At 43.1% G+C, this 27,363-nt stretch overlaps 1 protein-coding gene across 2 annotated transcripts in view; it reads left to right on the forward strand.

The window, feature by feature from the left end:
- The first annotated feature begins 341 nt into the window (after positions 1-341).
- CD101 (CD101 molecule) overlaps positions 342-27,363 on the forward strand; it is a 33,941-nt gene continuing 6,919 nt past the window's right edge. For both annotated transcript variants that reach the window (XM_027578456.1, XM_027578463.1), the window contains exons 1-8: positions 342-441; positions 7,085-7,465; positions 8,775-9,191; positions 12,834-13,220; positions 16,411-16,794; positions 17,517-17,921; positions 20,519-20,929; positions 24,025-24,420. In XM_027578456.1, coding sequence (XP_027434257.1) covers positions 399-441; positions 7,085-7,465; positions 8,775-9,191; positions 12,834-13,220; positions 16,411-16,794; positions 17,517-17,921; positions 20,519-20,929; positions 24,025-24,420 — 2,824 coding nt within the window. In that variant the 5' untranslated portion in view covers positions 342-398. The remainder of the gene's footprint in view (positions 442-7,084; positions 7,466-8,774; positions 9,192-12,833; positions 13,221-16,410; positions 16,795-17,516; positions 17,922-20,518; positions 20,930-24,024; positions 24,421-27,363) is intronic.

Raw genomic sequence — 27,363 nt, forward strand, 5'->3', positions numbered from 1 at the left:
GCCCTTTCTGCCTTTCTTAGTCCTTCCCTCTTGGGAGAGGAAAGGGCTAAGAAGAGAACATTTCTGCTTGATTTTTGTATTTATTTGGTTTACCTACATTCCCCTGTGATGACCTAATGATGCACACTTAGCCAGGATGAGACTCACCTTTTCTCATTTTTATCTGTATACACTTACTTACCCATGAATATCACTCACTTTTCTCACCCAGATTCAAGTGATTAGCAAAGAACCGTATGACGCAAATGGTTTTGTCTTTGCTAGCCATCTGTGTTTCCCAGTGCTCTGCAAACCACACCATTGCTTCCTCTTTACCTTTGTAGAGAGAGCACAGCGTTTGTCACTCCGTGTCTGAGCAACTTCAGTGACACCACGAGGAAAGGTCTGTACTGGGCCAAATGGCACACATCCCACATGTGGCATCTTTCTTTCTCTTTCTGAGTAAGTGTCATAATTCTGCATGTCTCTTTTGTCCCAGGAGCTAGTCAACAGGAGGCTGCTGGGCGGCAGAGGAGGACAGTTTGGTATTTACAGGCAAAAATTGTGCCACACATCTCAGTTGTAGGCACTAATTTTTGACTTACCGGTAATGGTTTCCTGGTTTACCATGGCGTCCTTGAGTTCCAGGGAGGTGCAGTGCTTGGCTGAGTCTGTGAACCTGGACCCACCGATGTTCACATTTGTCTGTGCTTTCCCGACTTCACTTATCCTCCTGGGCTAACCCATCCCTGGAGCGAGTGAGGGCTCAGCTCGCCAGACTGAGAGGTGACCTTACGTCTTGTCTGTTGTGTTTGCCTTGGGGATGTGGCTGGACGGAAGGGAAAGTGATGAGAGCACTTAGTAGTTTGAGGCGAAGCTAAAAGAAGGTGCTGGACATCCCTGGGAGCTGAAGTGGGAATCCATCCGAGGGACTTAGAAAGGGCCAAAAGATTCACGGGGCTCTACTGAAGGTCACACGGAGGGTCTTAGCTGGCCCAGGAGCACTTAAACATATTATAACAGGGTGGAGGAAGGGGAGATTTGGAAGTAGACAGGGGAACAGGTGACCTTGGCTGGAAATGGAATCATTCCAGAGCAGGTAGCAGGTACATTTTTGTGCTATGGGTTCCTTTAGCATCCGATGAGGCCTATAGATCTCACCTTTGAATAATTTTTTAAATGCCTAAAATAAAATGCGTAGGATTATGGGGGAAATCCATCATACTGAAATGCAATTATCAGCATCGTTTTAAATGGTGATATAGTCATTTATTGGCTTCTTTACGGATTCCATCACAAGATCTAGAGATGGTCTGTTAACCACCAAACTTCAAAGCAGTAATGAGTATGAATCATATTTCAAGATATCTGCAACAACTATAATGTGATGTGAACATATCTAGGTTTGTTGTCTACCTTCATGACTGGAGGAAATGCTAAATTTTCATTAAGACTAGTGAAAATAAACATGTAGGGGTTTTTTTCACATGAGTGTATGGACCCTTTAATCCTGCGTGTGGACCCTGGTTAAGAACTGCTGTAGAGACTAGGTTGAGCTCGTGTGGGTACTTGAGTGACTGGAATGGTAGGGGAACTAAGTGAACTTAATCAGCAGTGTGGCCAGACCTGCGGCTAACGCATGAAGAAGTGACAGCCTTCAGCACAATGGCGTGCTTCATAAACATTGGCTTGAACTGAACCGGGTTCATGTCTCAGCAGATGTTAGATTGTGTGAGGTAGGGATCAGATCTGGGGCCTGATGGGGTGAGAGGTGGCCTGCAGGGCTAGTTACGAGGATCGGTTAGCTGCTGGGTGATGGGTGGCCACCAGACTGGCTTCGCAAGTATTAATGGCTGGGCGTATTGGTGGCTGGCACATTCCTATTTGTCCTGTTCAGCTGTTGAATGTGATTATTTATTTTTAAATTTTATTTATTTATTTAGAGTGTGATTCTTAAGTAGACATGCTTTGTGTATTTGGACTGTGTGTTTGGCTTGTGTAGAGGGGAAAACAGGGTGTACATTGTGCAACAAGTCAGACATTGCAAATTCTCTCCTTCACACGCTTTTTCTTTTAAATTCTGGTGAGCAGGCTGGAAGCCTGGGGTGAAGGCAAGTAGTAACCAGGTTCAAAAAAGGGAAGCTGGAAGCTTTTCCTTAACCCACATAAACAATTATCCAAACTGGGGCATGTATTTATTGCTTCTAAGTTCTGACTCACTCTAAAGCACTCATTTTGTATAGAACCACGGTTTTTATGTGAAGGGCATATAAATCAGGAAGCAACTCGAAAGAACTTTGGAAGCCTGCTATTTGTCCTGACAACTATGGAGGGAAAATTATAAATAAGGGAGGAGATTAAATGTCGATCAACTGATTGGTTGCATTGTTTAGCAAAGGTATACTTTGTCCGAATTAATTTTTTTAATAAACATAAAGACTGATTAGTTCTGTTAGAACATGGCACTCGATGAGTTAATGTTACTGGTGAATGAGCTCTTGGACTTAACACTCAGCTTTGTCTCCCTGATCTAGATCCGTCACCCCTCACCCTGACTAGCTGCCCTACATATAAAAACCATTAATGTGGGAGGGTGCTAGGGAGGGACCCATTTTTTTTTTTTTATCTTACTGAGACTGTTTTCATAGAAGAAAATGTTTTTGGTTGGAAGCTCTCTCCGCCTTCAAGGGCCTAGGGTTTTTGTACATGTAAGGAAAGAGATGTTGCTTATTGTGTTTGATATTCTCCAGCAGAGAGGTTTTGTCTAATGTGGAATCATTCGAAGTTGCTGTTTTTGTGTATCAAAAATGGTCAATTGTTGGGGTGCCTGGGTGGCTCAGTAAGCATCTGCTTTTGGCTCAGGTCATGATCCCAGGGTCCTGGGATCAAGTCCTGCGTCAGGCTCCCTGCTCGGCGGGGAGTCTGCTTCTCCCTCTGCCCCTCCATCTGCTTATGCTCTCTCTCTCTCTCTCTCTCTCTCTCTGTCAAAATAGATAAATCTTTTTAAAAAATGGTCAATTATGGGCCATTTTATATGATCCAACCTAACAGCTTCCATTTAAATAATACTGTAGTGGTAAATTCGGCAATCCCAGTGATCTTTCTGAAAAAAAGCTAGTATCATCAGAGAACTGTTTGGATTTCAAAAGTAGTAGCCCCAGTATGGTGTGTTAGGGCCCAGCTGTGTGTCCATCAGTCAGTGAGAATTTGAGCTGCTATGCAAAGGGTTCTAACCCTCTGTCTGTTAGAAGAGAAAGCAACAGAACAGCCCTCTGAAGTATTGTACTCCGGAGGAGGAGGAGAGGTAGGTACAACATCTCCCACAGAGAATATCTTTATAAAAGATGCTTCAGCGTCTGGTCCCAATGCATAGCCATTTGAGTTGACCTCTGTCAACCATTTCTTTCCGCATCAAAAATACCTATGAAACTTCTACGCCGTTGCAGCACTTTTCTGAGCAAGCAGTACCTTCCCCCTCAGGTTCATGACCTCATGCCTCTACTAGGACCTTCCTCCGTTCATGACCCTCTCGGGCGTCATCTACCTCTCCCCTCTGCAGCTCCTCTGCCCTTAAGCATGTCCAGCCGGCCCCTGCTCCTGCTCCCCTGTGAGCTACACTTGCCAGCTGCCACCCTCATCTTCTGCTTCCCGGCTCCACAAAGCTTCCTGAAGTGGTCTCCGTCTCCTGCCATCGCTACCTGCCCTTCTTACCCTTGAAATCCACGGCCTCTGCTCTATTGAAATCTCTTTTGCGAAGATCTCCTCATCAAACTTAAAGGACTGTCCCCTGACTTTAGGGTCCTTACCCTCACAGCAGCTGTCAGCAAACAGACAAGACCTTTAAAAAAAAAAAAAAGATTACTTATTTATTTATTTGACAGAGAAAGAGAGAGAGAGAGAGCACAAGCGGGGCACAGACAAGGAGAAGCAGGCTCCCCCACTGAGCAAGAGCCCAATGTGGGCCTCGATCCCAGGACCCTGAGCTGAAGGCAGACGCTTAACCGACTGAGCCACCCAGGCGCCCCCAGACAAGCCCTTTTGTGGATCATGTTTTCCTCCTTTGGTTTCTAAGCTACTACATCCTGGCAGCTCTCCTATCTCCCTCGCTCTTCCTTCCCTAGGTGTGTTCCTCATCCTATCCCCTAAATACAGAGAACCTCCAGTAATCTCTCTTTAGCTCTCCTCCTTGTATTCCCTAACACTGCCCAGCTCTGTAACAGACCTAATCTGCACCCATGGCCCAGAACCTTCCGTGGTTATAAACAGGCATTCACAGGAAGCAGTGGGAAGCAATGGAGACAGCCAGGGATTTCACATTTGCAAATCTAGGTTCAAGTCAGGCTCAACCATTTACAAGTTTGACATTGCTAAATGTGGGAGTATCACAGACTTCTCAAAAGGATTAGATTACAAAGATTTTCAAAGGGTTGAGTAGACGTCAAAGTACAAATATATGTATATTTAAATATTATTTCCTAATGTTTGCTGGATATACTTCCTGTTTAATTTATGGTATTCAAATTTAGTATTTTCAAAATCAAACACAATATCTCCTCCCTTACTCTTGAACACAACGGTCTCTTCCTGATACCCTTATTTCTATTTTTTTTAAGATTTTATTTATTCATTTATTTAGAGAGAGAGAGCAGCGGGGGAGGGGCAGAAGGAGAGTAAAAACCATGTCGTCACTATCCAGGTCAAGAAACAGAAGACTGCTAGGACTCTAGAAGTACCCAGCCACTGTGCCTTGAGCCCCCTCCCGATTACAGCCCTTCCCGCCACAATCACTGTCCTGACTCCCATTATAACCACTTCTTAGCTTTTCTTTTTTTTTAAGTGGTCTTCTGTTTGCATTTACTAGACAATACAGTGTGGTTTTGCCTGTTTTTAAATTTGATAAAGACGGGAATCATTCTGTAGAGCGTCGAAAAGATTCTCCACATACTGCATCTTTCATTAAACACAGTCATCCACATTACAACCAGTTGCAATTCTTTCACTTTCCTTTATGTATAATATCTCATTTTATGGATGTGCCACAGTGTGTCTGTTCTTGCTGATGGACATATGGGTGGTCTCAAGATGGGGCTGCGACAAACAGTACTGTCGTGGGTATTCTTCCATATATAGCCTGGTGCCCAGTGCGCACATTTCTCTCAGATATATGTCTGAGTCTAACTGGCATTGCTGGCAATGTTTTAAGTTGTCTCTGTGGAATAATTGGTAATTAATAAGTTACATTTTTCCTACATATTCCTCAGTATTTATTAGAAGAGCATAATATCAATATATCACATTAACTGGGATTTACGAATAAATTGGTATATTTTAATTATTACTGGAAATGTGTGTGGTTGGTGGGATGTTTGTTTTCCAGTTTTGCATGAAGCATTCAATAGGCAATTTTTGGTGGACTGCCTCGAATGACCACTCGCCCTTTCTCCCCCCCTTTTTTTTTGTAGCCCCCTTCTATTGGAATTGTTTCCATTCCAAAATTCCTCTCCTTGGCCTTATCATGAGAAAGAGAGACTTTCTCTCACTTTTTTCCACTCTAGTCTCCTTTACTTGCTCTTCTTGTGGATTTGCAAAATTCAGCAGATACTCTGCTTCTTCCATACCTTCTTTTTTTTTTAAGGATTTTTATTCATTTATTTGAGAGAAAGAGAGAGAGAGCACAAGCAGGGGAAGGGGCAGAGGGTGAGGGAGAAGCAGACTCCCCGCTGAGCAGGGAGCCTGACTCGGGACTTGATCCTAGGAGCCCTGGATCATGACCTGAGTCCAAGGCAGACATTTAACCGACTGAACCACCCAGGGGCCTTCTTCCATACCTTCTTCTGAGCTCTATTCTGGTCATTCCACAATACCAGCAATTGCTCCCCATGGGACTCTTCTGATGTCTTTCCCCTCCTCTTCCCCTTCCACTGGGCCCCAGGCCCCTAGTGAAAGATCGGGCTCACCCTTGGGCATCTCTGTCATTTGCTCTTTGCTCTTTATGTAACACAAACTAGCCTTGAATATTAGCCTAATCCATAAACACATGCATTTTTCATTTCTGCAAAATGTCTGATTTTGAACACATGCATGTCAAAAGAAAATGTTGCCATTTGAGAATGTTTTCTCTTGCAAACCGAATACTTGAGATCTGTCTCAACAGGAAACACTCCGTAGTCGTCCCAACTGAATGCCTTTGGTCGGAGAAGAACTGAAGTGACTCTGAGCCCAGATCCTGGCGGACTTGACAGGCCGTCTTTTACGAAGCCTTTTTAATAAAGCTGTAGTGGCACTTTAAAAAATGACAAAACAAAAAACCCTCCACAGTGTAGAAAGGAAGTGCCGCTGCCTCTTCAGCTGCTAATTTTAGCTAGTCCTGCATCAGACCTGGCCAGGAGCTACAAATAGTTCCAACCAGCTAGCAAGACAGAGAAAGTGTGGCACCATGGGTGGTGTGGGTAGATTTTCCTTCTCCAGCAATCTCGGAGGGAACAGCCTGACAGGGAGCCAGGAGTGAGAGTCGGAAGGAAGAATTTGCTGACTTTTCCCACAAAATAATGTAAAAGGTGAATTATCATGCATCGTATTGACTTTAAAATAAGTGCCCTTAGATAACACAGGGCACTAAGTGTTATCAGTTATAATAGTCATCATACTGTTGAAGCTAACCTTTTTTTTTTTAAGCGACTAAGAATTACTATGGAAGTTGAAGTTATGAAAGACCAGTGAACTCATCAAGCCATTCCACCGCTCCTCAGCCTGAAGGAGGTGTATGAACATTTGAGTTGATTATAGTTAATACCCTGTGATCTCATTTACTAGAACTCTAATACAGGGCGTTGCAATAAGGTGGCACACTGGGGACTGGAGCACTAATCTATTTTTTTTTTAAAGATTTTATTTATTTTTTCAACAGCGAGAGAGGGAACACAAGCACGGGGAGTGGGAGAGGGAGAAGCAGGCTTCCTGCTGAGCAGGGAGCCCGATGCGGGGCTCGATCCCAGCACCCTGGGATCGTGACCTGAGCCGAAGGCAGACGCTTAACGACCGAGCCACCCAGGCGCCCATGCTAATCTATTTTTATTCCCCTTTCTTTCTTTCTCCTCCTTGCAAGCTAAGCTCAGCCTTGGCCAGAGAGAAGTGACCGTCCAGAAAGGACCGCTGTTTCGGGCTGCAGGCTACCCCATCAGCATTGGCTGCAATGTCACTGGCCACCAGGGACCTGCTGAGCAGCATTTCCAGTGGTCTGTTTACCTGCCCAAAGCCCCGACCCAAGAAGTCCAGATTGTGAGCACCAAGGATGCCACCTTCTCTTACGCGGTGTACGCACAGCGGGTGCGAAGCAGGGGGATCTACGTGGAGAGGGTCCGGGGCAACTCAGTCTTCCTGCACATCTCAGAGCTCCAGCCAAAGGATTCTGGCGAGTATGAGTGTCACACACCCAACACGGATGAAAGATACTACGGCAATTACAGCGCGAAGACTAGGCTAATTGGTAAGCTGTGCCTGCCAGCCCCTCAGAAGCCAGAGCCCCACCATGACAATGCCTTGTGCCATGTGAAATGGCTTCGCATCATGTCCTTGCTTTGGCAAGAGAGCCCTGGAAGCCCTCTGGATATCTTGCAGTTGGGTCACAAATGGGTATCTCCCCTTCTCTAAAACTCTCAGATCATCTTTGCCGCCAACTTTGCCGCCAGGCTTTAGATAGCATGTGGTCTTCCGAAGGCCTTGTCCAAAGCTAGCCACCGGGCGATCGTAGTAACAGCATCAGACAAAACTCTGGGAGTTCTCCCCATGTCATATCTCTTCTTGGAGGCAGGACGTTAACGTGGTAAGAGAGCTGGAGTTAATATGATCAAGTGGTAAGTCATTCACTTGGAAATGGATATTCCCAAACTACTAATCTCTAGCATATTCACATAGACAGAAAGGTTCATAGTCTTTGCAATTACCATTTTGCCCCTTTTGCCTAGAATATCTTAGCACCCCTTTTTCAGTCTAGCCAACTCCCACATATACTTGTAGACCCAGTTTAGGTCTTACCTCTTCTGTGAAATCCGTCCTGTCTCGGGCTGTATTCCCATCTTTGTTTCCTCTTGATGCTCTATTCACATTGCTATTATTAGCACTCACCCAGTGTATGTGGTATTTGGCTACTTATATGACTCCTTCCACACCTCCAGCTCCAGGAGAATAGTTATCTCAGCCCCTAGCCCCGTGGCTAGCACCGAGTATCTGCTCCATAAACCTTCACTGATTGAATCCAAGTGTTGCTTTCCCATAAGCTTAGGCTGTGTGATTTCCTCTGAGGAAGAATACAATGATAGGGTAGTAGGATGGTTATCAAAACTTTGGTAAGGGTTGCATTTTGGCTCTGAATGATTTTAAGAGATTATTTCAGAACTTTACAAAGAAGCAGGTTAAGGCGTAAGGAGGTGAAGTGACTCGCTCCAATTCCTGTAGTCAAATAGGGACAGATTTAGGATCAGAATCTAGGTCTTCTAGCTCCCAGTGCTCTTCCCTTTTAAATACTCTGTGTCTGAGTAGCTAAATTGGTCACAGCCTATGCTAAAAATGTAAAGTTGGGGTCAATACATCACTGAGCCATTAGTTTTGCCAAGTTCCACAGACTGTGTATACAGATGCCAATGTTCCCCTTGGCAATAGGGAAAGCATATGGCTGGTGGAAAAACAACTGAAAGTAAGTGCTTTACGGATGGTGGGTCAGGGCGCCATCTTCATCCAAGCAGGCTTGTCCGACAGGTTCCTGGACCAGTCAGTTACCATCATTCCTTTGCTTCCAGTTATTCCAGATACCCTCTCTGCCACCATGAGTCCCCAGACTCTCTGTAAGGAGGAAGGCGAATCATTAGAACTTACCTGTGAAGCATCCAAAGCCACAGCTCAGCATACCCACCTCTCTGTCACCTGGTACCTGATGCAGGATGGAGAAAGAAACCAAACTACCAAGATTATTTCCCTCTCCAAAGATTTCATGTTGATCCCTGGGCCCTCATATACAGAGAGGTTTGCGGCTGGTGACGTCCAGCTCAGCAAGCTTGGGGTCGCCACCTTCAGGCTGTCCATAGGGAGGCTCCAGCCCTCAGATCAAGGCCAGCTGTTCTGTGAGGCAACTGAATGGATTCAGGATCCAGATGAAACCTGGACTTTAATCACAAGAAAGCGGACAGCTCAAACAGCTCTGAGGATCCAACCAACAGGTAATGATCTTCTCAAGAAATTCATGAGTATGTTGGTAGTGGGTATTTATGGGATATCTTTTTGGTTTTTTTCTAATCTTTTGTTGTGTCTAAAAAGAAAAAACATTTAGAAAGTTTTGAATACATTTTGGTTTCGGCATCTGGGAAGCGTAAATAAGAAGAGGGACATTTGGTGTTGGGTCTGTCTACAGCATGTTTTCTATGGGATAAGATCTGTTGAATGTTTAGATAGATGCCACAAGTCATGCACGAAAATGGTTTTGTTACCATCCTTGCCAAGCCCTGTGTAAGCATTTTTATCTATATCATCTACTTTATCTATATTATCTAATTTAGTCCTCACCCTATGGGGCAAGTGGTTGACTCCCCATTTTTAAAACAAGGAAACCTGAATCTCAGACATACAAAATGCTGGTAGAGGTGGGGCTAGTGCTCGAAGCAGGTGTGTCTCTCCAAAGCCCCCACACCACAGACCCCCAGGGCCTCAGAGTAGCTCCAGTTTCCAATGTGGAGCCTTATCTTAGTCACTGCCAGGATTTCCGTCCACCTGACCCCATTTCCTGCTTGGGATGCTGTTACTCTTCATGATCCATTGGCATTTTCATCAAAGCAAACAGGAAGCCTCAGCTGTCATTCCTGGTTTCTCTATGTAGGCTATGGTCCAATAGGAAGGGGTTGAGAAAAACATATGTATCCATGCTAAAAGCAGTGATCCAATGGTGGATCATTGAAGACTTCCTTCCTTCCCTTCCCTCCCTCCCTCCCTCCCTCCCTCCCTTCCTTCCTTCCTTCCTTCTCTTCTTTAGGAGGAGTATTATTTTATTTCATTAAGAAACTGTCCTATTTGTCTTAAGTGTCCAAGTTACACTCAGTGAGTTCTGTGAGGGCACATCACATGTGCTTTTTTTCTCTCTTTGAGACCAATTTTTTATGTAAAACAATCTTTATTTTTACTTATTTATTTGACAAAAATTGTATATATTTAAGGTGTACATGTTTTGATACACATATGCATTTTGAAAAGATTACCACAGTCAAACTAATTAACATATTCATCATCTCACATTGTTACTTTTTATGTGTGGCAGGGGTGTGCATGTGTGTATGGTGAGAACACTTAAGATCTCTATTCTCAGCAAATTTCAAGTATGCAACACAGTATTATTAACTGCAGTCCCCACGCTATACATTAGATCTATAAAACTTAACCTTGCGTATGGAAACTCTGTACCCTTTGATCAATATCTACCCCACCCCCGCAGATCCTGACAACCACCATTCTACTCTCTGCTTTTATGAGTTCAGCAGTCTTAGATGCCACATATAAATGAGCCCCTGCAGTATCTTTCTGTGTCTGGCTTATTTCACTTACCAAATGTCCTCCAGGGTGATCCATGGTGTTGAAAATGGCAGGATTTCCTTTTCTCTCATGGCTGAATAATATTTCAGTGTGCGTGTGTGTATATATATACACATATATATACACACATAAAATATAGTGTGTGTGTGTGTATATATATATTTTTTTTCTTCATTTGTCTATCCATCGGTGGACACTTAGGTTGTCCACACCATTTCTATAATGTTACCTTCCCCCTAACAGTGCATGTCCTCCACAACCATTTCTCCACATCCTCACCAACATGTGTTATTAATTCTTCCAACCCATGAACACAGGCTATCTTTCCATTTATTTGTATCTTTAATTTCTTTCATCAATATTTTACAGTTTTCAGTGCACATGTCTTTCACCTCCTTGGTTAGGTTTATTCCTAAGTATTTTCTTCTTTTTGACATTATTGCAAATGAGGTTATTTTTAATTGAGATAAAATTAGTGTATGACATTATGTAGTTTCAGGTGTGCCACACTATAATTCGATACTTATGTATACTACAAGTGATCACCACTATAAGTCTAGTTACAATCCATCACCATACAGTTGAGCCCCTTCACCCATTTTGCCCACTCCCCAACCCCCTTTCCCTCTGGGAACCACAAATCTGTTCTCTGTCTCTATGAGTTTATTTTTGTTTTGTTTGTTCATTTGTTTTGGTTTTTAGAGTCCACATATAAGTGAAATCATGTGATATTTGTCTTTCTCTGTCTGATTTATTTCACTTAGAATAAAACCCTCAAGGTTCATCCATGTTGTTGCAAATGGCAAGATTTCTTTCTTTTTGACGGCTAAGTAGTATTCCTCTGTGTGTGTGTGTGTGTGTGTGTGTGTGTGTGTGTGTGTGTGTGTGTGTGTGTACCACATTTTCTTTATCCATTCATCCATTGATAGACACTTAGGTTGTTTCCACATGTTGACTATTATAAATAATGCTGCAATGACCTTGGGGGTGCATATATCTTCTTGGTATTTTTGTGTTCTTTGAATAAATACCCAGAAGTGGAATAGCTGGATCATATGGTAATTGTATTTTTAATTTTTAAAAAGATTTTATTTATTTATTTAGGAGAGAGACAAGGAGAGAGAGCTCATGGAGAGGAGCAGAGGGGGAGGGAGAGGGACAAGCAGACTCCGTGCTGAGCACTGAGTCTGATGCGGGTGACCCCGAGATCGGACCTGAATCGAAACCAAAAGTTGGCCATTAACCTATTGAGCCACTCAGGCACCCTATTTTTAATTTTCTGAGAAATCTCTATATTCTTTTCAATATTGCCTGCACCAATTTACATTCTTATTGGCAGTGTAAAAGTGTTCCCTTGTTGCCACATCCTCTCCAACACTTGGTATTTCTTGTCTTTTTGAGAATAGCCATTCTGGCAGGTGTGAGGTGATATCTCATTACAGTTTTAATTTGCATTTCCCTGATGGTGAGTGATGTTGAGCATCTTTTCATTGTATTTATTGGCCATCTGTAGAAATTTTCTTAATGTCTTTTTCCAATACTGTGTTGCTAGTGTATAGAAATGGAACTGATTTTTTTTTTGTATGTTGATTTTGTATCCTGCAACTTTACTGCAAACATTAGTTTTAACAGGTTTTTGGTGGAGTCTTTTGGGGTTTCTATATATAAGATCATGTCATCTGCAAACAGATTATTTTACTTCATTTTTCTGACTTGAATGCCCTTTATTTATTTTTTCCTGACTAAGTGCTCTGACTAGGGCTTCCAATACTATGTCAGATAGAAGTGGTGAGAGTGGATGTCTTTGTCTTTTACCGATCTTAGAGGAAAAACTTTCAGCTTTTCATTGTTAGGTGTTATGTTAGCTGTGGACTAGTTCTACATCACATCACATGTGCTTTAACTTAGGAAAATTCCACTGGATATTCTCAGCCAAAAAAAGAGAACAAAGCATCACAACTTACAGCAGTTCAACATATTATAAAATATTTTATATTTTTTTTTCAAAAAAGATAAACTACTGTATACTTTATACTTCTATGCGTACGTCTTGCTTAATAGGATTGCATTCAGAAAGCTATGTATACTGTTCTTTCTGAATGATTGAAGGAATAGTCAAGGACATTTTTGATTCTAGGCATTTCTTTGGCTGACCTCAGAGCTCAACTCCCACATGAAATTCAATCCCCGTACTATCCTTACAGGGGGTATTATCTCTCCGTGGTCCCGAAAGGACAGTTGCTGTGGCTTCTCTAAATACCTGCGTTGCTTTTGTTTCCTAGTGAGAGATTTTCAAGTCAACATTTCAGCTGAGAGCACGTTTACTACAGGGAAATCCTTAGAACTGGTCTGCCTGGTCGTAGGCAGTGGCCGGGACCCACAGCTTCAGGGCGTTTGGTTCTTCAATGGTAATGAGATGGCCCGCATGGATGCTGGGGGTGTTCTGGACCTGAAGGGAGACTACAGACAGAGAGCAAGTCAAGGACAGCTCCAGGTTTCAAAGTTAACCCCCAAGGCTTTCTCTCTCAAGATCTTCTCTGCGGGCCCCGAGGATGAAGGCGCCTACAGATGTGCTGTGGCGGAGATGGCAAGAGCTCAGATGGGCTCCTGGCAGGTGCTTCAGAGCAAGCAGTCACCAGACAGCCATGTGCATCTGAGGAAACCAGCAGGTACGTGAAGTCAGAACCAGACATGCCTGGGCTGCCCTCCGCTTCCCTCCTTTGTGAGTACAGGCTGCCTCCCTGGACACAGTGGACTTCCCCTGAAGAGTCGGGTGTCAGTCAGATCACTCTGAGGTGGAGTAAAGAAAAGCAACCAAACTAGCTGAAGACTTAAGTCTTATTCCGGGGCCGTTAAATGGGCTGTGACCACAGACACAACATTTAACTTCTTTAAATCTCAGCTTCCTCAAATATAAAATAATTACATACGACTAGATTGTCCGGAGGTCCCTTCTTGCTGTCTTAGATCCTTTGATTCTATTTGCGATCAGTCCTCGTTTTTGCACGTTGGGTTTTTCTCCGAACAGAAAACACGTGCGTTAATGAAACCCTCTATCTTCTCTTTGTTGTCTGTGTGGTGTGAGTATGGTAAGAGGAAAGAATGACGCTTTGCCTCCTTCCTGGGGATCAAACACCTACATTATGGCCCCTGCCCCCAAACATCTTTCAGATGCCTTTTGTCCATCCTCTAGTATCTTAACCTGATACAGGGAATGGTAGTATGTCTTAATTCTGCATCAAAGCATGACTCAGAATAAGGAATGAAGAGGTAAATGATAGCAGGCAGACTCTATTCCCTGCATTTGGCTGTAATGTGATGTGCCTGTCCAAACGGGTCTGAGTATCTATGGGCATGAAAGTGGAAGGCCACTCAGCTCTCGTTTCAAGTTTATGAAGGTTGGATGACCTTAAACATGTTTGAACACTCAATGCTTTTTGTTTGAAGAGAGAACAGACAAATCTACAACTAATATTAGGATGCTCTGGTCCGGGTATTATATTCAAAGTCTAGAAAGATTAACTGCCCAAGAGCACAAAACAAAACCCAACTAAAAATAAAGATACCCTTGTTTCACTTGCTCACTGGCAGCATCTCCAAAGATAGATAGATTTCCCTTTCATGCTCTTCTCTGGCACCCCATTTGCCAGCAATGAAGACACACAAACTTTGGCCCAGAGCGGCACGCCAGGAAGTGTGCTGATGTTAGTTTTCACACTAAACATTTGGTCTAACTTTCTAGGATTCAGGAAGAACTGTGTAGGCGGGTTTACATATTTACACAGAGCTAAATCTTTGCTTCATTCATCTCAGTCTCTGCTGAAACATATCTGTAAACCTTTCTTAAATTCAGCATATGGGAATCTGTGCCAAAGGGAACTGAAGGTGTGCTTTGTGACCCACAGATCATAAGCCTATCAGTAGGGTGGTCTTCCAAAGCTAAAAATAGTTCATTGGGTAGGCTGGAGTCCAAACTGGGCCTGATATGTGGAAACAGAAAAAGCTATTAGCAAATTTATTAAGGATCCTGTTGAGCATTCAGTTTTGAAAGTCAAACCAAAGTATGAGCAGAGTTTTATCATGAAATTCATATTTTATGAATATTTTAAACAGAAGAGGTTACTCACTACCACTGTGAATGTGTAACTTACACACACTTGATAAGATTATTACTTCTTACCAAAGGCAGTAAGGACTGTAATGAACTAAGGAAACCTCATTTTTTTCTTTAAAAAAAACAAAAACTGATGTTAGTTGAAACTAACCATAATGGTTATATTCAAGTAGTGAGATTATGAGCAATAATTTCCTCTTTATTTTCTCAACTTCAGTTATGAGTCTATTTTTAACTTGAAAAGAACTTGAAGTATAATCCTGCCTCCACTCCCCAAAATCTGGAAGCAAGTTTACATATGTAGATACAGATATAGATGTATAATATTAAATATTATTTAACTAATAATTATTTAATTATTAAATAAGAATTATTGAATTATTTAATAGTATTATTAGATAATTAAAATATTAAATACATGTATTAAAGTTACTTGTGAACATCAAGCTTCATTCTGCCTTTGTAACTTATTATATACATAATATACATAGAGCAGGAGAAGGCTCAACTCCTTCCTCAGCAGGGAAGAACAATTTGCAAATTCATTTAGATCTTATTTAGATTTCTCATCCCAATTTCATTTTGTTTTCTCTCTTGGCTTTGAACTACCTCACTTTCACTAAGTACCTATCATTACAACCAATGCTAATAACTCCCATGTACTGGGTACTTTCCCTTGCCAGCCAGGCTAAGCCCTTTGGCATGTACCACTTTTACTCATCCCAACAATGCAATAAGGTTGGTGCCATTATTATGTTCGTATATACAGGAAAGAAAATCAAGGGTCAGGGAGGACAACTGTGTTGCCCAAGATAAATTCTGACTCCCAGGACGTTGGCCTTAAACGTGAGATGCCTGAGCTATGGAGGTGTCTTTGCTTTGCCCACAAAGCACCCAGGACAAAGCCTTGCACAGGAAGTATCTGTTGAATGAATGTTTGCGTTTCTACATATCTTGAATTTCCCATCTGGGAGCCAGATTTATATTTTGTAGTTTAACATTATAGTTCAGATATAAGTAGGATCTCTCTTCAACCAATAGTGTGTTTATATATATATGAATATGTGATTTGAAAAAGAGAAATATATCTATATGTGTATTTTCCCCCAAGTAATTGTTTTTAATGTTGGTATTTTGTTTGTTGTTGTTGTTTAAATAAACTCTACAACCAACATGGGCCTCGAACTCATGACCCTGAGATCAAGAGTTGCATGCTCTATGGACTGAGCCAGCCGGGTGCCCCAATGGTAGTTTTTGAACAGAAATCTAATTACCAATACTCCTTTCCTGTTCAAAACACATACTAATTAGGGAAAGATAAGTAGGCAGAGGAATATCATTTTGATCTGTGAAAGATAAAATTCCAAAAAACTAAAAATTTAAATAAACACAGTTTCATTATTTTCAGGGTTATACACCCACCCTAATTAATCTAACAAAATATTACCAGATGCTTTCCCAACTAGATGTTCTTAATGAAGGGCTGATTTAACAAATCACTAAAAATAAGGGCAAATTATAAATTAAGTGTAAATAAGTTCACCTGATAGTCTTTCTGCTGTCTTGTTCCCACTATGTAAGTGTTTAGCAAATCTCTTTTCCGGGGGTGGTAAGAGCAGTCAACAGCCCAATCTGATTTGTCACAAACTAGTCAAGGCCTAATTAAAGAGATTTCACCATGTTTTAGAAAAATTTTCATTGACTTGAAATACTTTTTTTTTCCCTCTCAAATCTGTAATCCACAGCAAGAAATGTGGTCTTAGCTACCAAGAACCAGCAGCAAGCCGTGTGGGAAGGAGAGGCATTAACCCTTCTCTGCAAGGCAGATGGGGCTGAGAGTCCCTTGTCTGTGGAATGGTGGCATCTTCCACAAGGCCAGAAGCAGCCAGAGTTGGTGGCTGGCATGCAGCAGGATGGCACCGTGCAGCTGGGGGCCTCCTACAAGGAACTCAATAACCAGGGCTCCACAAGGCTGGAGAAAACGGACTGGGCTACCTTCCAGCTGGAGATCAGCTCCACCAGCACCACAGACAGTGGCATGTATGAGTGCAGAGTGTCTGAGGGCACCCGGAACCAGGCCAGAGGGCGGAGCTGGACTCAGAAGTTGGCCGTCACTGTCAAATCTCTGGGTAAAGGTCAAAGAAATCCTGTTCTAAACTTACATATATCAACGGTACCTTCCTGGGCAGTGGGAAGCAGTGGAATTTGATTGTGTGTCGACCCAAACCCCCTCGTTGTAGAACGTACACCCCAGGACACAGAGCATAGTCTCTGGCTGCCAGGTCTGTCAGCCAATCTCTAAAGTTTACTCATCTTTATAAGGATCATCCGTAGGGTGCCACTTGTCGGTTGTTAGTCAAAACTAAACGTGAAAGCCTATGAGCTGGAGTAGACATATAGAGGACCTGTGCCCAGTGGAGCTGAGCCTCGTACATCCAGGCTTCTAGAGCTGCAGCCCTGGGCTTGCAGAGTCTCTTCAAGCCTGTGCAAAAGAGTGATGCTGAGCCCATGAGTGGAAATAAGGGGAGACCAGCCACTGGTGGGGGGGGGGGCGGCGGGGGTAGGGAGGGGAGAGCACTCCACCCACTCAGTAGCAGCTGTCTAAGCAGCAGGCTGGAGAAACACTTCCTGTTTGTTGTCACTGCTGGGAACGCTCTTAGAAGAGGATCAACTTTGGAAAATTTGAGGACAGAATTCAGGACAGACCGTACTGTGAGTCAACTCTGAGCCCCAGATAGTTGATGCTCCCAGTGTATGAATGCATGGCTCCATGTGAAGAGGTGGTCAGTAGGAAAACTTTGATTTGATAAACATATTGGCAATGGTGTTTCCCATTTATTTCTGCCCACAGAGTCAAGTTTATGGGTTAAGCTGATGAGCCGTCAACCCAAAGTGGAATTAGCCAAGACCTTTGGCCTGTCCTGCATAGTGGAGGCTGACTATGCCAACCTCAGGGTGCCACTCACCATGACATGGCTCTTCCAACCAGCAAGATCTCAAGTCTTTCATCCGCTTGTTCGAATCACCCATAATGGCACTATTGAGTGGGGGGATTTCCTATCTCAGTTCCAAAAGAAGACAAAAGTTTTACAGTCCTCGTTTCATTCTCAACTCCTAATTCATGATGCCACTGAGGAAGAAGCAGGAGTTTATCAGTGTAAAGTAGAAGTTTACGTCAGAAATTCCCTATGCACAAGCGGCCCCGTGAGGGCTTCTGCCGTCTCTCACTCACTGATGATAGCCATCACTTTACCAGGTAAACACCACTGGAAAGTAATCCCTGCTTTAAAAACAAATGAACACATTTCTCCTATTTTGGGTAAATTATAGAATTAAAATATAACATACCTTCCCCCATGTTTTGACTGTATAAGTTAACGCCATGTAAAACCGATGGCCAGGCTAACATGAAGTTAGTACGCATGGGACAGCCATACTGGTTGTTAAAACACTGACATACTTCCACACTGACTACTAACAACTGTTGCTCCATGCCCCTTCCCCCTCTTCCCAAAAGTCCCCACCACCCAGCAACTGAAAATTACCACATGGCACAACAGGGGGCTTCTCGGACCAGCTCCTGTAGGGAGGGAGGCATTCTTCGGATTGGTCACTGCCCGTGCTTTACTAGTCATTAAATGTTTGGAATGTCTCCCCTACTGGTAAGGATAATGTCAATTCCATTAGAATACATTTATCCTCTCGGTTTAACATGTTAATGTATAAGAGAGAATATCTGATTATAGTCAAATATAATTTACCTCATCAGTTGGTGTAAGAGCAGAGACACAACCTGGGCAAAGTCCTGCTGGGTCACGTATCTTCTTCTATGACTTCCATTCTCTAAAGACATTGTGTTTAAGAGCCTTTGAAGTCATTTCTACCTGACAGGCACTGGCGAGTGGCTTAGCTTTGGGCAAATCACTCAATCTGTCCAAGTCTAGGGACTTCATCCCTAAATTGCTGTCCTGCACTGTGGTGACATATGTAATGTGCCTAGGACAGTGCCTGACGCATCAAGCAGATGCTCAGACATGGTAGCAGCCATTATTCTTTCTGCTGCTGAGTGACATTTTCGGTAATTGTAACAATCTCCTTGTTGATTAACTCATGTCTTAATTGCCTTGTCCTTCCCATGGTATTTAAAATTGTTGACCCAATCCTTTCTTCTTGAAACTTCCTTTTTCCTTGGCCTCATGACGCAAGATTTTCTTGGTTTCTTTCCTAACACTCTGTTTCTTCTCATTCTCTTTTGCAGAATTCTCCTCCTTCACAGATCCATTCCTTTGCATTTCAGCCTTAGCTTGCTCTCTTCTCATTCCATACAGTCTCCTGAAGTGGGCTTATTCCTCCCCCTGGTTCAACCTATATACTGACAACGCTCAAATCCATTATCCTGAAAGACTTCTCTTTTCATCTCCAGACTCGTTATACAATTATCTCCAAGGCATATCTACACTCAGTAAGTCCAAACATAAATGCACTATTCTTATTCTTCCAAATCTACTCCTCCTACACTGTTCTCCATGTCCTCACGATCCACCAGTGGGCAAGGTGAGAAACCACAACACCTCCATATCCACCTCATCCAAACTCCCATAGCACAGCCTGCAAGATCCTTTATAACCTGGCACATTTATGTCTTTCCAGTGTCATCTTCCACTTTCCATCTTGAATTTGAGCTCTGGCCACGCTGAACTACTTGCAAGCCCTCAAATACTCTGTGTTCTCTCTCACTTCCAGTCTTTGTTCAAGTCATGGGTTTTGTGTGGAACTCTTTAACCTCCTCTCCACCAGACAAATTCCTATTAACTCTTAAGACTTAGCTTCAAGATCTCTGCTCCAGGAAGCCTCCCCCTACTCCCATATTTGAGTTAGAGGTCCTACCCTGTGCTCGGACAGCCACTTCTGCATACCTCTGTCACACTTGGCTGATACAGTCTTGTAACTTGTAGGCCTCTGTGCCTGTACTAGTTTCTCCCTCTAGACTGTGAACCCACTGATGGGAGGTATCCACAGAGCCAGGAATGGTCTGGCACATAACACAATGTGTGCTTGATACATATTTGCTGAAGGAAGAGGAAAGGGACCTACCAGCAACTTTAAGGAGCAGTTACAAAAATAGAATTAATGATATCAGCAAGAAGTTAGAATAAGGTTTGGAAGGCAGGTTGTACCATTCATCTTCCTGACAGAGCAGAAAAGCTTCTGGAGTAAAAGGTTAGTTGACTCCATATCTGTATAAGATTCCCACAGTTGACTGGCTGCAAAGAGACATGCAATTTTAGTAGCCCACGTACAACTTCCTTTTGCTTACCCATGTTTGAAGGCAGATACAAACAAGGACATGTCAGCGAATTGTGAATCCAGGAGTATTCCAGAGAGTGAGCACACAGACAAAGCATTAATAGGGCCACTTTCTCTCACTTTGATTTATGAAATGTGACAGAAGAGAAGAAGTCTATGCTTTGACAGTGAGGCATTATCATGTGGAAGAGATTGGTTTTCTGTATGACACTCCATCCTGCCCCATGTTCCCTATCCCACTCTGCCGGGTAAGGGTAGAACCAGGACCAGTGACTGGAAGGTAGGGAGTGGTAAAATCCCACTTGACATCAGAAAAAATTCTCTAGTGGCAGAGATGTCCAAAGATGGAATGGGCTGCTTTGTCAGTTGGTGAGCTGTTCAGAGGCTCAGTGGGCAGTTAGTGGGGCTGCTGGGGAAGGAATTCACACATCCAATGGATGTAGGAGACATTGCCTCGTGCCTAGTTGACCTCTAATGTCCCTTCTACCTTAAAATTCTATTTTCTAGCGAAATAAAAAAGTCACTGTCACCATTCTTTTAATTTAGAAAGCAAGCTACAAGTGAACTCAAGCAGTCAAGTCCAAGAGATCCTCATCAACTCCAACACCAACATAGAATGTAGCATCTTGTCCCGGTCCACTGGAGACCTTCAATTAGCTGTCATTTGGTACTTCTCTCCCAGTTCCACTAAAGCAACCTGGCTGAAGATCCTGCAAATAGACAAAAACAATGTTGTAAAATATGGGGATGAATTTCACACCCTACGGAGAAAACAAAAATTCTACCCCGAAAAAGTTTCCCAAGACTTGTTTCAGCTACATGTTTTGAACATGGAAGACAGTGATCAGGGCAAATACCACTGCGCTGTGGAGGAATGGCTCTTGTCTACAAATGGCACTTGGCTCAAGCTTGGAGAAAAGAAGTCAGGTCTGACAGAATTGAAACTCAGGTCCACAGGTAAACCTCGCAAGTGTATCCTCACATGTCTTTCTGTAGGATTGCAAACTTCTCTGGGGCAGCTCTTCTTTGGAGTGGATATGTGAAAGTAGAAATATGACCCAGGGTCATAGGAATAGTGTCCACCTACACAACGAATGCAGGACCTAGTAGCCCAGCAGAGGAGGCGGGTGTCACTTAAGGTGAATCAATCTGAGGCTTTGAGGAGCTTGGATGGGAACAAGATCCCATGGATTGGTTTGCTTATCAGACTGGCAGCCTGGTCTATGGAGCTACCCTGGGTGTCGTATCTCTAGATCTCTGTAATAACAAGCTGTGTCATTCCAGTGGGGCTCTACTGTAATTTGGCAAAGAAAGAGTAATACAAAGCATATTTCTCCCACTGTGAACAGAAACTGTACAACTCTATAGGGATGTGTGGAGAAATTGCTTTTCAACATTTGGCTGCCTAAACATAAGGTGAATAAGAGTAGTTAACTGTTGGAATGGCTTACTGAGGGAGTCTCCTCTTCCTCAAGAGATCTTTAAAAATGTAATAGAGGTTCCATCCATTTGCATTGGTCTAGGAGTGCTGCAGTTTAAATGTGGGCAGGGTTGATTAGATCTCTGGGTATTATTTAGGTCACCTCCAATGTTGATTAAAATTAAATGAATGTCACAGCTAAGGTTTGAGAACTGGCTGAGATCCAACAGCACAATGCAAATACGTTAATCTAGTTTGGTGCTTAAAATTTTATTTTCTATGTAACATCCAAAAATAAGATTATAATGGGCGCCTGGGTGGCTCAGTTGGTTAGGCCACTGCCTTCGGCTCAGGTCATGATCCTGGAGTCCCAGGATCGAGTCCCGCATCGGGCTCCCTGCTCGGCAGGGAGTCTGCTTCTCCCTCTGACCCTATCCCCTCTGATGTGCTCTCTCTCTCTCATTCTCTCTCTCTCAAATAAATAAATAAAATCTTTTAAAAAAAAATAAGATTATAATGAACATCGCCGTGTATTAGACAATTAGAGATACAAAGAGAAATAAGGCACAGCTCTTGCCTTAAGGAGCTTACAATCTGTTGGGGGCAGCAGAGCAAAACAGTAACTTAGCATAAGAATCTCTTCCTGCTGCTCTGGTTCCCCTTCTTCACATTCTTCAGGCACTTCTTCTTCCTGCTAAATGTGGGTGTTCCTCAGGGACAGATCCTGGACCCCTTTGTCTTATTATTCTCTGCCCTCTTCAGAACTTCTTAAATTCTGCCTTGGTTTCAACTACCACCTTTGATGAAATTGCTCTAAGTCTTTACACTTAGCTCCAGGTCTTTCAACCCAACTGCCTGTTATACATTTCTACTTGGAAGCCCCTGAGACCCTTACACTCAGCATGTCCCAAACTGCATTATCATCCTTGCCATTCCACAAGACTCATGCATACTTCTGCACTCTCCATCTATGTGGCTAGCAGCCCTTTGTCCCAGTTGCCCAAGCCAAATCTCGACAGTGTATGCACATCCCTTTAAGGAGGCAGCCACTCCTTAGCTCAAGCTAGCAAACACTTTCCATCCAGAAATGTGGGTTCAGTGTTGTCTGATCTTTTAGTCTATCAAGAAGTGCCTAAAATCTTTTTTGTGTGACATTGCTCGATTTGAGAATGTACGCTACTAATCCAAACTCTTTTCAGATTCTGAGGGTGTCAAACAAAACAGCTGTGGGTGGGGTGTGGCTGGCTGGGGGTGGCCAGCTGTGCACCCTGGTGTAGGGTATGATTTAAGGAAGAGGTCCCAGAGAAAGATACTGAGAAGGAGTGGTCAGAATTGTAGGAGAGACATTTTCTCTGAAATCAAAAGAGGAGAGGACTTCAAGAAAAAATAGACTTCAGGGACAAAACCCACAGAGAGGACAACAAAATGAGAGTGTCTTGAGCTGGGAAATTAGGCCCATACTGAGGATCTTGGCCAGAGCATGGTGTTGGAATTGGAAGGCTGATTGCAGTCAAGTAGGGAGGAATTTGAGTTGAGGAAACAGAGACAGTATCATATAAACTAATATTTCACATACTTTGCCATGAAGAGAAGGAGAGAGTAACAACAACAACAAATCCAGGATCAAAGTTATTCTTTTATTTATTTTTAATTTTTTAAAAGATAGTTATTTATTTATTTATTTATTTATTTATTTATTTATTTATTTGAGAGAGAGAGCACGAACAGGGGGAAGGGCAGAGGGAGAGAGAGAAGCAGACTCCCTGCTACGCAGGGAGACCCTGGGATCATGACCTGAGCTGAAGGCAGATGCTTAACCAACTGAGCCATCCAGGCACCGCAAAGTTATTCTTTTAAAGATAGATTAATAAATGTGTTTGTGGTAGAGTTGAAAATTTAGTGTATAGTATAATTTCTTTATTTTGTTTGTAACTACTCTGGACTTCATTCAAAGTTCTCACCTGCTAGTTAGGAGGGGAACTTTTTAAAAAAGTAAATGTCAAAATCTGTTTAAAACTTAGTCAACTGGTGAATCGTTGAACACTACATCAAAAACTAATGATAAGTTGGCTAACTGAACATAATAAAAAAAAAACTTAGTCTAATCCGATAATTTAAAGTCTCTCCTTGAGTGGTATTCTAACACTTGTATGAAAATATTCAGTCTCTCGGATAGCCTCCTCTTTCCTTTCATCTAGAACTGAGATGATATCTGGGCATATGGGAGGAGGGTAATTTGCTAGGAATGAGGGGCAGTGGTGCAATACCCAGCTTGAGGGGATGGTTGGAAGTTTTGAATGATCCCTCTGGGAAGTAGAAGAAAAAGTTGACCAGGGAGGGGTAAAAGCAGCAGGGCAGAGTGCCCATTGAACCTGGGTGGTTTCAGGGGCAGGTTTTCAGCAGACAAGAGGTAGGGCTGAAGAAGGAAAATGGTTGGTTTGATTCATAGCGCAGAATGTTCTAGCAAATATGGAAGAAGGATGGCGGTCAAGGAAAAAATGTTACAGATGAAAGACCTGATGTCTTAGGATTTTAAGATGGCATCTCCTCAGTGAGAACTAGATTTTTCAGAGGAGGTATCCAATCTAAAAATCTAGATTTGTCTTTAATTTATTGACATTTTATTTCCTAGGAAGTAAGGTACGTGTTTCCAAAGGGTACAAGACAGAAAATGCTACTGAGCATGGAGAAGTGGCCATCCACTGCAGCCTGGAGAGTTCTGGCAGCTCAGCTTCCCTGTTCTCTGTGATGTGGTACCAGAACAGGGAAAATTCTGGAAGGAAGATGCTGGTGCACTTGCAGCATGATGGCTTGTTGGAGTATGGTGAAGAGGGGCTCAGGAGCCATCTGCACTGTTACCGTTCATCCCCTACAGACTTTGTCCTGAAGCTTCATCGGGTAGAGATGGAGGATGCTGGGCTCTACTGGTGCAGGGTGACAGAGTGGCAGCTGCATGGCAGTCCAAGCAAGTGGGTCAACCAAGCATCAGATGAGTCACAGCATATGATGCTCACGGTGCTGCCTTCAGGTAACGAGGGGCTAATCTGTCCTGGCTCGTGGTCAGGAGAATCTTTGTCTCCCTTCTTGTGCTTTCCCTCTCAGCTATGTTTTGCTGAAAGCATTTACGGATTCCCTAAAGAGAGTGACTCTGTCATTTCTCTCAGTCGTAATTTCCATTTCTCATTTGGACAGACAAGGTCTACGTGAGGTTTTGGCATAGACATTTAAATGTCAGGGGCATCTGACCTGCTTCCCCCATTCCCCTCCCAAACAAACAAACAAAAAAAAAGCCATCAACATCTTATCCCTTTAAAGAACAAAATAATGCTCGCAGCAGACATCCTTACCCCTTGGCTGATTCTCCAGTCTCAGAAGGCTCAGATCTGCAGTGGGAGTCGGAATGAGGGATGGGGGGGCCTGGTGACTTTAGGTTTCAGTTGGTTGAACTAAAGTCAACTACATCTAAACACTCCCCACCTCAAAAACAGAACGAAATCTTTCTCAATACGTAAGTGCCAAGCTTCTTCTCACTCTATATGTTCAACAAATGAGCAGGATTTTGATAATGATAGTCATTTGGTTGCCTCTCCTCATGGCAGCTTGCAAGGCATTGAAGGAGGAAGTGTGCCCTATAGAACCTGTTTACGGGGTCCAGCAAGGAGGGTAGCTACTGAAAGACCTTGGCCAGAGCATGGCCATTCTCTGTGTGGGAAGGCCATCCTACTCAGCTGAGTGCACAGCTTGAGGAGGGATGTGGAACAGGTGGTTGTGAAGGAGAGGAGCATCGTTCCAGCCAATCCAGGGCCAAGCATGTAATAGGCATTCATGAAGCATTTGTTAATGAAAGCAGCAATTTCTCCAGCCAGACCCGTAAATCTTCCCTGGTGATCAGTGCGCTGGCTGATGTAGCCAGCTCATCGCTGAGCCGCTCCTTTCTGGTGAGGTTTAAGGTGAGGGTGAGAGGTTGAGCTATAAACTGAACTGGGAAAGGGACACTGAAGACGCAGAGATGTGGTCTCGGAGCCCCACACCAGGAAGGGTAAGATGGATCAATGAAAGATAACATTCCTAAAACACCAGCTAGCTTTGGTGACGCTCCTTAGCGGGGGAGAAAGGGTACTGCCCAGCATGGTGGCAACTTCTCTGAAGTAGGGTTAGTTGCATCCCAGCCCTGACCAGGCTTCTAGAATGGAAGCCAGAGTTATCTGATGTGTTCCCTGGGGCTCCATCATCTTCTTCCCCTGACCATTCTTCATCAGAAATTTTCTCCCAAGTGTCCAGAGAGAATTTTTCTTCCTATCAGCTTTTCTTCTATTCCAGTCATTATGGGAAGTCCCACAACCCTGAGCACATTCCATACATATTTTCTCACTGGAATTCCCAGGAGGCCCTGTAGCATCAGCAGTTTTTTGGTAGCAGAATAAATAGATAACAAGTGTAAAACGTACCTATTCTGTGACTAAAAAGCACATTTCCTCTGAGAAAGATGAGATCCTTCACAGCATACATGTACGGTTAATCTTTGTGGAATCCTTATAAATCAGGTGAAACGTTTTAAAAAAGATGAACTCTGGAAAGAAAACATCAAAAATTGGGTGATCTTTGTATTCTTTACAGTCGAAGAAGCTTGAAAGCCTGTGCTATGATAAGCTGAGGGTTTTCATTATTAACACAGTTAAGGGTTCCCAAGTAAATCCTCAATTATAGTATCTTGCTTCCTCTACCTGACTGTTCCTTTCTGGTAGTTGCAGAGTTGCAGAGGCAGTGGGGGGGGGCGGGATGAAAAATTCCAGGGTTTGGAATCAGACAAGCCTAGGCTCAAATCACAGCCCTGTCACCTACCTACGAGCTATGAAATCATAGCCTGTTATTTAACCTCTGTGAACCTCAGCTTACTCATAAAGTGAGGATCATTATACAAATGTGTATAAATTATCTAACATAGTCCCTGGAATATTGTAAGTGCACAAGAAATGTTAACTCTCTTTTCCATTATGCCTCCAAACATGTTACACACACACACACACACACACACACACACACACACACACACGTGGATATATCCATATATGTGACAAAATATTTTACGTTGTTCAGTAAGTAACTATGTGAGGATCTGAGGACACAAAAACATGCATTACAGAGTCTTTTCCCTAAGAGCTCAGATTCTGATGGGGGACATGAAGTCCAAAATGATAGGGGTCATCAAAGAAGTAGCCTCAGATGAAGGAACAGAGGCAGGGCTGGGTGTGAAGGAGATCTGGGAAGTTCCTCAGGGTATGCAGCCTATGAAAAGGAAGAGAACATATTTTAGGAAAAGGGAAGACTATGCAAGATGATCGTAAAAGCTGTGGCGCAAGGGCAAGAGATGAAGTTAGTGAGATGGGGAGGGTCCAGATCTCAAAGGGGGTGGTGAACTTATTCATGAACATTATGGAGTGTCAGCAAACAAGTTCAGGCAGGGGAGGGACATCATGAGATTTGCATTTTAGAAAGCCCCCATTGGGAGCTGTGTTAAAGATGAACTGGAAGGGAGGCAGACACAGAGTAGGGAGAACTATCTGAAATTGATAGTAGGAACCCAGGTAAGACAAGATGAAGGCCTGAATTAAGGCAGTGCACATGAGGGCTGAGAGAAGGGCGGGAATTCAGTGTTAGGAGGTGTCATCTTCAGGAGTTAGACACTGATTAGATATATGTGGAGGGTGCATGAGCAGAAGTGGAGAATCAAAGATGAATATCAAATTTCTAGCATGGGTGGATATAGGAGAAAGGCCTGAATGGGGAATTTAGTTCAATTTTGAATAAGCTGGGCTGGAATTGAGTTTGGAGTATGTGTGAATTATCCAAAGAGATCTACCCAACAGACATCGGGACTTCCAAGTGAGATCTTTGCCAGAGTTGTAGATTAGAAGGCATCAACTTATAGTCAATAATGGTGCCCAACAATGGACTCCTGAGATATATCACT

The sequence above is a fragment of the Zalophus californianus genome, chromosome 4 (assembly GCF_009762305.2).
Source record: "Zalophus californianus isolate mZalCal1 chromosome 4, mZalCal1.pri.v2, whole genome shotgun sequence".
NCBI lineage: Eukaryota > Metazoa > Chordata > Mammalia > Carnivora > Otariidae > Zalophus > Zalophus californianus.